At 34.0% G+C, this 12,543-nt stretch overlaps 1 protein-coding gene across 2 annotated transcripts in view; it reads left to right on the forward strand.

The window, feature by feature from the left end:
- LOC129217035 (ribitol-5-phosphate transferase FKTN-like) overlaps positions 1-12,543 on the forward strand; it is a 97,073-nt gene that overhangs the window by 46,356 nt on the left and 38,174 nt on the right. For both annotated transcript variants that reach the window (XM_054851270.1, XM_054851269.1), the window contains exon 2: positions 7,322-7,486. In XM_054851270.1, coding sequence (XP_054707245.1) covers positions 7,322-7,486 — 165 coding nt within the window. The remainder of the gene's footprint in view (positions 1-7,321; positions 7,487-12,543) is intronic.

The raw sequence follows: 12,543 nt of genomic DNA on the forward strand, positions 1-12,543 counted from the left end.
TGCCTGCAATAAGGTAAGATTAATTCAACCCATTTCAATTTCTCACTTATTATGCTGCTTATCAAACAAAATAGTTTAGTATTTTTCATATTAATAGACTCTCCGTCAGGGCCGGATTTAAGGGAGGGCAGGCGGGGCTACTACCCCGGGCCTCCACAACAAAGGGGCCCCCACAATAAAATTGTTATAAAATATCCTAACTTTCACGGGTCAGCAAATTTTACGTTTTTTCTTCCAGACATCTTTTTTTTTTTTTTCCTTTTTGTATTTCTACACAGAGCGACTGCACAAAAATAGTGTTATTATCGATATATCAGAAAGCCCTGATTGCAAAGTAATATATAAAAGGTCAAAGGTCAAAAATATCGGATATATACATATATATCAAAACCTTCGGATATATATCGGATATTTTCAAAAATATGATGATCTTTTCGAACCTTGATTAGGGGCCTCCACTCCTTCGTTGCCCCGGGGCCTCCACACTTCCAAATCCGGTCCTGCTCTCCGTACCTCATTTTCGCCTAAACAGTCAGATCTAGTTCAAGATGGTTAAAGTACATTTTATTTCTAAAGCTCATTTTAGAAAAAATAAAGGAATATATTCAGGAAAATCTTATAGAATTATTTCGACTTTAGCGAAACTCTCTTCTCTTGAAAAGATGAACAAAGGAAATTCTTTAAAAAATAGTTTTTAGGGTCATGTGTTCATCTTTAAGCGCTGGGTTAGTATAATCCAGCGAACTATTGTATATAAAAATACGTGTAAAAGCTAAAAAAGGATCGCTCATTATCACAAAAAAAAAAAAAAGAAACAGATACGCGAGCAAATCGTGTAAGCAAATTAACTGCAACAGGTCAAGCTAGGTAACATAAAAAATGCATAGGGCAGATGCTTCTTTCAATGCTGATCCGGTAACTCGTTTACGTACTTTAGTGCAGATCTAAAAATCAGTAAGGGGAAATTCATTAATTACGTAAGGGTTCCGTATGGGAGGGGAGTTGAGAAATTCTCTACATGCCCTTACTTGGGGGGGGGGATCGGACCCATTCTTACGTAATTTTTTACAAGTCGATATTTTATGTTAGAAATCGTGCGGTCAAGTGGTTTAGCTGGAATCATATTTCATTTGCTTCTGGAAAGTTAAAAACGTATTAGGCTGAGCTGTTTTTTGCTTGATTTTCTAAGAATGAATAGTATAAAGGTATAATAAAGGAATCGCACTGTGTATCCATGTCTTATTTTTAATTAATATCGCATCATACACAAAAAAATATTTGTCGAAAAAACATTCAGTCTTAAGTCTCTTTTAGTAAATATTTCTTTACACAAAAAGGTTTTTCAAAAAAAAAATGAAAAAGTTAATTTAATAACGATTCCAGTGATGTAAGATTCGTTATTTTATTGTTTTGAAAAACTAAATGGAATTTTACGTAAAACGGGGGGGGGGGGGTGAAAAAGCTTACTTACCCTTACATGGGGGGAGGGGTGTCAAAAATTGCCAAAATCATCCTTACGTAATTAATGAATGACCCCTAAGTAAAGCAAATCTAAAAATAAGTTGTGTATATCTAAAAATCAGGTTTCAACTAGTCAGATTTTTGGTAACCTCGAAAGGTTTGATGTCATTGGAAGGGAAGGAGAATAGAAAAATAAGAGTGGTGTAAAAATAGATTGGAATGTGTGTGCACCCAAATTTGTTTTTGTGCTTGGGACGGACCGCATAAAAAAAATCGTTCGTTTTAAAGATAACTTCATTCTTTTTAAAGATAACTTAGTCCGTTTTATGAATAATTTCGTCAATTGAGTCCCAGTCTGATTGAAATTTTCATATACCGCACAAAAAAATCGCAGAAAAAAAGACATCACAAAAACAAGTTTGGGTGTATTCATCAGCATTCAATTTATCATCGCCGAAATTTTATTTTATTTATTTATTTATTTAATTATTTATTTTTTGAAAGTGAATGGCCACGGATACGCCGCTCGCGAATGATCGAGAGTTTACTGTATCATGTTTTAGGGCCCCTAAGGTCATGGGGTCCCCTCGCAGTTGCGAGATTTACCGATAAAGTAAAACCGCCGCTTAGTTGTTTTTACCAGTTCTGGACATAAGACAGTTGTTCTTAGGTCCGGAATTTCCAAATAAACGGTGATCATACATATAAATTACTTTTAAATAAAAAAAAAAAACGCCTTCAAAAAATAACTGATAACACTTATTCTATTTCCTACCCAAACATAGAAATGAAATTTATTTTACAATTCCAGTACAAAAATCAACTAAACTAAATACCGAATTATAAAATAAACACTGATTTAAATTACTATACGATGAATTATTTTAAATACCTAACTAATTATATACGATCTCTTAATTTTTAATAACCTTTTGAAGTCGGGGCCTCCTATAAACAACTACATAACGTAACTGACAACCCACCGAATCCTAAATTAAACACTAATTTAACTATACGCGAAATTAGTCTTTAAAATAAATCTACTCAGTTACGTTAGGTAATAGTTTATAGGAGGCCCCGACTTCAAAAGGTTATTAAAAATTAAGAGATCGTATATAATTATTTAGGTATTTAAAATAATTCATCGTATAGTAATTTAAATCAGTGTTTATTTTATAATTCGGTGTTTAGTTGATTTTTGTACTGGAATTGTAAAATAAATTTCATTTCTATGTTTGGATAGGAAATAGAATGCAAGTGTAATCAGTTCTTTTTTGCTTTTTAGTTCCTGGGTATTTTTTGAAGGCGGTTTTTTTTATTTAAAAGTAATTTATTTTTTGCTTTTTAGTGCTGTAAATAACACGGCGAGCGTCTCGGAGACTTCCGACGACTATGAAGAAAGGCTTTTTCAAATGCGTAACCATGTACAAAAAAAAATTGTCTTCATCATTTGTTCAACTTTATCAAAGTTCGCTTTCCGAAAGCAAATGCACGAGTCACTAAAAAAAAAAACGAAATCGCTTTAAGTTTAAAACCAACAGGTGTCCCTTTCCCCCCTCCCTGTCCACGCCCCTGGGTACAGGTGTCTTCGAGTATTTATGGAACATTGTACAAAGGAAAAACAAATCCGACGAGTTCAGAACCTCCTCCTTTTTTTGAAGCCTGCTAATTAATATAACCTTAATTTCAAATTGAACTGGCGGCATCGTGAAATAGTAAATCTAGAATATTGGTCAAACTTCAGAAATCATACACAGTTATAATGTATATTATTTAAGAATATAAATTAAATCGTGGGGGAGGGGTGTTCTGTATTCAATTCCCCCTCAATTGAACAATAAATATATTTAAAAAATTGGAATATTAAATAAAGAACTTTATATTTTAGTGCCTAAATAAAGTTATTTATAAGTAAATAAAATATTAAGGTAAATTGATTCAACTATTAAAGTAACAAAATATATTTAATTTACTGCTTTGCTACGCAGTAATAAATACATTAGTAACACCTATAATAAAAAATTATCATGCTGCGCAACGTTGAGAAAGTTAATCATCCATGTGCCGCGAGAATTAAATATCGTTCAAGAGAATGCAAAAACCTTTTAGGTGTGAAAATACACCGATCACAGCAACACCACATTACCATGACGTATGAAATTTAAAGTTTCTTGGATTTCTCCGGGACCCCTTACCAAATCCAGACTAAATTACAGTGGGACCATCTGGGAAGTATACCCTTTCAAACAATTTTTTTTTTTTTCAAATCGGTCCAGTAGTGTTGGAATAATTCGAAAACACGCATAAAAAGCCGCAGTACGAAATCATAACCTCCCTTTTTGAAGTCGGTTAAAAATACACCGCCAGCTCAGTCATTCCATCCGAGGACTGCAGTTTCGTGCTTTTTAGCACTCGTCAGCCCGGAATAGGAAGTAACTGAGCTGGAGGAGGAAAACCTCTTAAGGAAGCCAAGAGTGCCCAACAAACTGTTAGCTAATGTAGAATTAGCACACCAGATTAGTGACCGCAACAATGGTGCGAACTCGAAGATTGAAGGCAAAGAAGGCAGCAGTGATCATGCTTCTGATCTTACTTCGACATCAAAAATGAATGAAACACGAATCCTGTGAAATTTTGTGAGCAAGTGAACTTTGAAATCACTTTTCTTCATACTTCTACTACCGAGCTAGTATTTAGGTAAATCAGGATGAAACATTGCATTTTTACCACTTGTGGGTATAATTGGGGCTTTATTTCTAACAAAACATGAGCAGGATCAGTGTTGCCAGATTGGGGGAAATTTCCCCTTTTTGGGGAAATCTGGTGCTCTCTGGGGAAATTTTTGGGAAATGGGTTCTGAGGGGAATTCTTTGGGGATTTTTTTTTCTTGGGGAAAACCTGGGGAAAAAAATTGTGATTAAATTTGCGTCTTGACATCTGGTAGTTACATTCAAACAGCTTTGGTTTAGCTTTGCTCAACTTTATGGAATTCGCATTTCGTATTATGTGGAATATTATGCTGCGGAATTTGCATTAATAGTTTTGCGTGAGTTACTAGTTGATACGTGAAACAGGCAAAAATAAGTATATGAAGAATGTTCTTGGATAAATATATTCAAAAATCATAGTATAATTGCACATACAGAAGCAGAGTAGTAAATGCGAGTAGAACAAAAATATTTGGCTATTTCTTATCTCTTGGTCAGGCGCTTGTATTTATGACTCGTGGCACCCGCACGGTTTTGCCCGTAGTAGAAAATTAAAAGGTATTTTGGTTCCCCTGTATGTTTACAAATAATGCATGATGAATTTCTCGCCAATTGGCTTACCCACGTTACGGTTCCACATTATGATAACTTGGTAGTTTAGTCGTCCATCTTATGATAATTTTGCTCGGGAAAATGCTCTTAAAATTGGAATACAAAAAGAACAAAATCGAATTTCTGAAAAATCGCTTAAAGGTGCACACCCCCAATCTACAAACTGATTTTTTGCCAAATTTCATGAAAATCAGTCGAACTGTCTAGGTGCTATGCGCGTCACTGAGATCCTGACAGAGAGAGAGAGAGAGAGATTCGGAGAGAGAGACTTTCAGCTTTACTATTAGTAAAGATTAAAAAAGATTAAGATAAAGACAAAAAAAAAAGCGAAAATGGGAAGAAAAAAAGTTGGGGAATTTTATAAGAAAATTTAGCTATTTGGGGGAAAAAAAATTTCAAGAGAAAAAAATATCAGGAAAAGTCGATTCATTTTATAAAAATATTAGTGGAAAAAAAATTTTTATATTTGGGGAATTTTGATAGAAAACATCGCTTTTTGAGGAAAAGCTGGGAGGGAATTGGGGAAATCTGGATTTGACCATCTGGCAACACTGAGCAGGATCCCTTTTTTCACCCGAACCTACCCTTATACATAAATAATCTGAAATTTCGCTTATCTACAGACAGTTAACAAAAAAAAGTGTAAGATGTGTCCCTGAGCTCCCACGCAAATTAAGCTCTTTATCTTAATGTGCCCATAGCGACAATTTTATCTACTGTGATTTCTATCATCGCATTACGTGCTGGATAAATGTGTTGTGTTAGTTCGAGCCACTAACTTGCAATTTAATGAAATCAGTTCCATTATTATTCTTATGAATTTTCATCAAATACTTTTTTTTAGCTCTGGTAAACTAATAGTTTTGCTCCAGTTTTATCCCGATTTTACTAAACAGTACGGATTTCATCTCTACAATTAGATTAAGTGATCTTTGTCAAAAATATTAAAATTTTCTGTTTATAAACTGGCAGGGACGTTCACGGGGAGGGGGGAGTCTGTTCTTCATTTATGTATCAAAACCTACTAATCGGTTTAGCTGATTTTCTATTTTAAAACCCTGGGGGAAAAAAACTTTAAAATGATGCCGTACTTTTGCAGTTTTATGAATTACTAATGGCATCTGCACGGCTTTGCCCGTAGTAGAAAATTAAAAGGTCTTTTGGTTCGCCAGTATATTTACAAATAATGGATGTTGAATTTCTCGCCAAATGGCTATGTTCATTCGCTCTTCCCATGTTACGGTTCCACGTCATGATAATTTCGTAATTTATTCGTCCATCTCATCATAATTTTGCTCCGGAAAATATTCTTAAAATTGAAATAGAACAAGAACAAAATCGAATTTCCGAAAAATCGCTTCGAGATGCACACCCCCATGCTACAAACCAATTCTATACCAAATTTCATGAAAATCGGCCTAACGGTCTAGGCGCTATGCGCATCACAGAGATCCAGACAGAAATCCAGGCAGACTTTCAGCTTTATTATTAGTAGAGATGATAGCACCCACAAAAAAAAAAAATTAAAAACCCTCAGAAATATTCATGATAATGCGGTTTACCATGTTAAAATTGAAGCTCCCCCCCCCCCCCGTTTCTGATTTTGATACTACAGCACAACTGAGGTTGAAAATCCTGCACAGAGTTTAGATTATATAGTCTAGGTAATTTACATCAGAATTCACCCGCGGAGAAAAAGTCATTGATAAAAGGTCTTTGGGGAGTCGAGCCCACGACCTTTCGCGTTATTAGCACACCGCCCTAACCAACAGGCTAATATGGCGTAGCTCGCGTGACACTATACTCTTAAGCAATGCTTAATTTAAAAAAAATAAATAATCGATTTTTTCGGAAAATCGTGTCAATGTGCCTTTTTAGTTTAGTTTTCGCTGAAAGCGATTAAAAAACATGTTTAAAATGATGTCTTAATTATGAAGGTTGATGAAATATTGGGAAAGTTATAAGCCGCCTTATTTCAAGTTGCAAAACATTTTTTTTTTAAATACCTATCAATTTGTATTAAAGTTGATTTCTTTTTTAATTTTAAATACGCAAATTTTTAAAGTTATTTATTCCTTTGCCTTACTTAATCAAAAACATTAACTATCATTAGTGTTATTAACTTTTCTTTGACAGTTCTAAAACTTTAGTTCTCAATAAATAAATACAAGCTGTGAATTTGAACTGTTATTAGATATGTAAGAATAAATTTAAAAGTTATGTTTTAAAACATCGATGTTTTTGGGTCAATGCATCGATATCATCAATGTTTTATTTTTGTATACATGTCACACCACTACTCTACATGCAAAAGCATTAAGCTAATCACAAAAGTTCTCATGATGCCATAGGGAGCAATTCTAGCATCGTGAATCTGCTTTTCCTGGTATAAAAGAAATGTCGGAGGATCTCATTCCTTTGATTGGGTATTTAAACATTATCAAAGGATGGGGATGCACTTTGAATAATTCACAAATGAAACTGTATCTGAAAAAACTTGCACACAATTTCGTTTCACTAACATTTATTTCTGTTTTTAGGAGGAAGATGATATATCATTTTATATGTACCCGAGGAAGGAATTCAGTAATGTTTCCTACGACGTTATCTCAGATGATTTCTTCAAATGTTTCAGCAAATTATCCTACGATGTTTCCATGAGAGAAAATGTAAAGAAATCTACTGAATCATCTGCCATAAATAAGGCAAGTACTTTTGTTGCAGTTTATAATATTTGCAGTTTCGTACCTTAGCATAAGTGATAATCGGAGGGGTAATTTGTGGTGCCCCCCCCCCTCTATAGACACAAAAAAAAAGAAAGTTTTTAATTTTCATGTAAATATAAAAACGTCAAATTCATACAATATTTAGAAACTACATTTGTGATATAGTGGAATTTCAAGTTGGCTTAAACACAAAAGACAGTTTTTCGAAATTGTAGCTCTTAAATCGCAGTTTCAGACAAAATTTGTAACGTTATAGGGAAGAAAGATTCGATGGCCCATCTCCGGAATGAGAAAAGAAAGTTAATGTAAAGTTGGAAAGAAGGGAAATTGGTTTCTGAAGATGAAATTGATTAGACTCAAGACAGTAGTATTAATAAACAAGGAAGTTGCTTTAAAAAATATTTAAAATTTAAAAATATAATAAAAAACATATCTAAAAAGGTGTTCAGCGCATCGGCCTGCTGGCCGGCGGAACTGCCCACCCCTGCTTTTAGTCCCAAAAATTCGCAACTCCAAAATTAACGCTCCAAAGCCTAGAGCGGAGAAATGCCTTCGACACAAAGTCTCTCCGTCTCCGCCTCACTGATTTTGTTGAGCTTTTTCTTGAGCCAACTTCTTATTCAGCTTTCTTTTTTTATGACATTTTATGGTATCAACAAGAAGTTCTGTCCAGAACTAGACGAGCCTACTTTCCCGTCTACCCATACTACTTTCTAGTACCTGATCAATATTCTCAAAAATAGCTAAAATCGCAAATTTTTTCAAACATATTTTTTTAATATTTTAAGCTGATTTCTAGGAATAAAATATTCCTTACTTTTCTTTTTAAAAAAACGAACAAATAAAATAGCAGCACCTTTTAAACAAAGCAGCTAATACACTTCTTTCCATTAAAAAAAAAATCTTTAACAGCTTTCAAAACGAAAAAAAATAAATAAGTTCATTAAAATAAATACATCATATAAAAAAAATCGTCTCTTTTTCCCCTGTTGCCAAAAATAATTTTTTAAACGAATTAATACACTTACTAAAATAATAAAAAAAAAATGTCAACTTAAAGAAATAATTTTCAGTGTCAAAAAAAAAAAAAAAAGTCGTCTGCGCATATCTTTAACATAAATGACTTCGAGTTTATTCGCCGAAAACTGAATACCTAAATTAAAACTTTAGCGTGAAAATAAAAACAAATCATATCAACAATAATTATTTCACTGTTAAAACCACAGCAGCGGAGTCGGAGTCAATCTCATTTTGGGATAAAAGAGTCGGAGTCGAATATTCAAGAATCGGAGTCAGTCATTTGTCCTCCGTGTATAAATGTTTGCCAAAGCTACGAAGTTAGAGCCGAAGTCGGGGAGTAGGAGTCCGATTAATTGTCGGGCACAGGAGTCAGAGTCGGAGTCAGGTGCCCCTAAATTCTCGGAGTCGGAGTCGGGAGTAGGTCGTCAAGAGCTATTTCCAACAAAGTTTGTTTGAAGTAAATCCGCCTTTAAGTTCGGAATCTATATTGACTTTCAGTTTTCCCTTAGTCGCTAATGTTAAGTGATTTGAACTGTTCAAAATTGAACGAAAACTTGTTCAAATCAAAAAGATATTCTCAATACATGTTTTTCATCAAAAGCTTTTCCTTACAAAGTTTGTTTGGAGCCACTTCGCTTCTAAGTTCAAGATTTATTTTTGATTTGAATTTCCCCGTAGGCGCTAATGTTAAGTTTTTTTGAACTGTTCAAAATTGAACGAAAAATTGTTCAAATCAAAAAATGAATTATGGGAAGGAGATGTCCTCGCCGAGATCTTTCTAACAAAAAAAAATTTGTTCGAATCGGACTATTCATTCAAAAGTTATTAGGGGGGGGGGGACAGACAGACAGACAAACCGACAGACAAACATTTTTCCCCATCTCAATACCCTACTTTCCAATTTTTAATTTTTCAATATTTATCTAACTATTTTATTTATTTTTGACTTTTTTTTGTTTTTCGGGATATTTTAAAGATGTATTAAGCCTTCTTCCATGCTTTTTTCTTCTTTCTCTGATTTTTACTGGGAAAGTAGGCTAAAAAGCATGGTTAAAAGTAAAGACCCCCCCCCCCCTCACTGACTCTACGTCCTTTGTTGATTTCGAAAAATTAATTGAGAGCTTGCTCTCGTCAACTCTCCGCTCTTTTCTGTTGATGATATCGATGTTGACAATTCTGCCCTAATAAAGAAGGCGGATCGGCCTCAGTTTTTCCATTAAAATGCAAGCAAAGTGTTTTATAATCCTTCTGTGTTTCATTGTTTTATAATTAATAATTTAACTATTAAGTGTTATTGTAAAAGAGGTAAGAGTTTATTGTTCAACTTTTTTAAACAGCCGGGTGATCAGTGACCAGAATTCTGGCCCGTGGGCTCTTTGCACTTGGACAGCCCTAAGCTATTCATTTAACAAATATTACTTCTAACGCTCGTATATCAGTATACGCACCCATTATTTTAAGTTTTTCAAAACATTGATTGTTTCATAGACGTAAAAGGAAATACTAGTGTGAAGTCCACATCAGATTTTTTTTTTTTTTTTCCAACAATGAATTGAAACAAAATTGATTTTTTTTCCACGCGTTATATCAAAATAGTGTGACATTAAATCCATCTTTTATTCCGTGTAACATCTAAACCATGCTATAACAATCGCAAGTTTTGTTCCGTGTAATATTGAAACCCTGCTGTACAACTACCGTGTTATACGAGAGATATTAGTATTTAGTCTCGATAGGACGAACGATGAGAACAAAAACTAGTATGTTGTGGCCATCACGAAACTTTCTTCTATATTTTTCTTTTTTTTTTCTGATCCCTCCCCATGCTTGACGAGGAAGCAATATTCCCAACAAAAACAAAATTACACATGCAAAAACTTGACGACCATCCCAATGTCTGAATTCTCGCAAAAGCAAAGCATAGAGCGAAAATTGAAAGTTATTTTAAAAGCCTTGCTTGAATTAATTACAAATATTTTATTTGTTAACAAACATAAGATGGCAACAGTTAAAAATTTTAAATCACATTAAAATTTCTCCGATAATATTTCCGATCATTTCCATACAATTAAAATCACGAGAAATACGAAGACGGCAATCTATTACGATTTATCTTTCTTATTGTTGCATTAATAAAGCTATTTTTATTCAAAAAAAAAATCAACACCTCTTGGAGCGATTGGCGTCAAAATTGAACCAAAGCCTGTTTACATATGGATTCACATATATTCCAAATTTGAACCAGAACGTAGCATTACTTCTTGAGATAAGGCACTCACAATGGAAAAAAAGAACGGGCGATTGCGCTACCCCCTTTTTAGCTGTTGACACCAAAATAAAATCAGCTCTTATACCCACTAAGGACTACTTACCAATAAATTTTTCTTTCATTCCGTTCATTATTTCTTGAGATACAGGAGTCACAATTGACGACAAAAAACGTTCTATAGCTCAACCCCCATTTGAGTTATTAACACCAAAATTGAATCAGCACCTGTTCCTGTTAATGGCAACATATGGACCAAATTTTGTTTGATTCCGCCAGTTACTTCCTGAGGAATAGCAAGCACGCGTAACTCAAAAAACGTCCCATTGCTTCACCCCCCTTGGAGAAGTTTGAGCCAAAAACCAATGGGCACAAGTTCACATAAGGGCACATATGTGTAAAAAATTTCGTTCGATTTCATGCGGTAGTTTTTGCTGTAGAGCGGCCACAAAAAACTGGTCACACACAGACGTGACACACACACATACACACACACAGACAGACAGACATTTTCCAAAAATAGTCGAAATGGACTCAGCACACCTCAAAACGTTCGAATCCTTCGAAATTCGAAAATTTGCACGAATCCAATACTTTCTTCTATATATTATATATAGAAGAAAGTAATAAGGATCGAAATCGTGGCTCATGGAATTTATTGGCAGGAGCTCAGAATACGGGATAGGAAAACTCTTGTAAATGTGCTCTTGCTATTCCTATTCAGAGTCACAACTGACTACAACTGTATTTATGTCGAGGACTGCATACTAAGTGTCTTGCCTCCATTATTTTATATACCGATAGATGGCAGCACCATCACCGGATCGAACAGTTAATGAGAATTTAGAACTAGTCCAGGAGCTAATAGCTACCTGGTGCTAGCACCCTCAGAGGTATCGTTTCACTTGGAGGACATTGAGACCACGAAATGTGCTCTTGTATGCAATCGAAGCTGTTGATGATTTCGCTCTATAATCTTGAGTAGAAGTCTAACCTTGTTATACAACCCAAATTCAAAAAAATAGAATATCAGAACTGTTTGAACAAAACTTGTCAATGAGTCGGGTAAAATGAATGTATGCTAATTAAACAAAGTAAAACATGCTATTTATGAATGAGTAAAGGGTCATTCCATGTCAAGTGATCCAAAGTTTTTTCCCTCACCTTTTTGTATTTCTTTGAAATTTGGCTCATCGATTGTACCCTTTGAGATAATCAAAAGTCCAAATTTTTAGATTTTTATCTCTATTATTTTTTATTTATGACACTTTGATTTTTCGAAAAACCCGCTTTTTTTCATGGATGCTTGAACATAAAATGGACGATAACTCAGCACCAAATATAGATAGAAAGATTTCGTAAAAAGCATTTTAAAGTACATTAGTTGCTGTTTAATGCAATATGCAACATGATTAATTTCAAAAAAAATTTAATTGTAAAACAATGAAATTTAAATTTTAAATTTATATTTCTCAAAAAAGGTGTAATGAATTTTTTTTAAAAAATTCTCAAAAATTTGTGTGTATTTTGTCTTCATTTGTGCAAAGTTTCAAGTTGGGATCTCAATGGGATCATATTTTTATGAATTTTTAAATAAAATTTGACTTATGAAATAATGACATTTTTCAGATTCTAACTAGTTAAATATGGGGTTCCCTTACTGGGGATGGTCTAGTAATTAGTAATTAATCATGACTATGCTTGAAATGAACTGACATGACTTTTTAGATTAGAACCCCCCCCCCCCCTC

This window comes from Uloborus diversus, chromosome 2 (assembly GCF_026930045.1).
Source record: "Uloborus diversus isolate 005 chromosome 2, Udiv.v.3.1, whole genome shotgun sequence".
NCBI classification, from domain to species: domain Eukaryota; kingdom Metazoa; phylum Arthropoda; class Arachnida; order Araneae; family Uloboridae; genus Uloborus; species Uloborus diversus.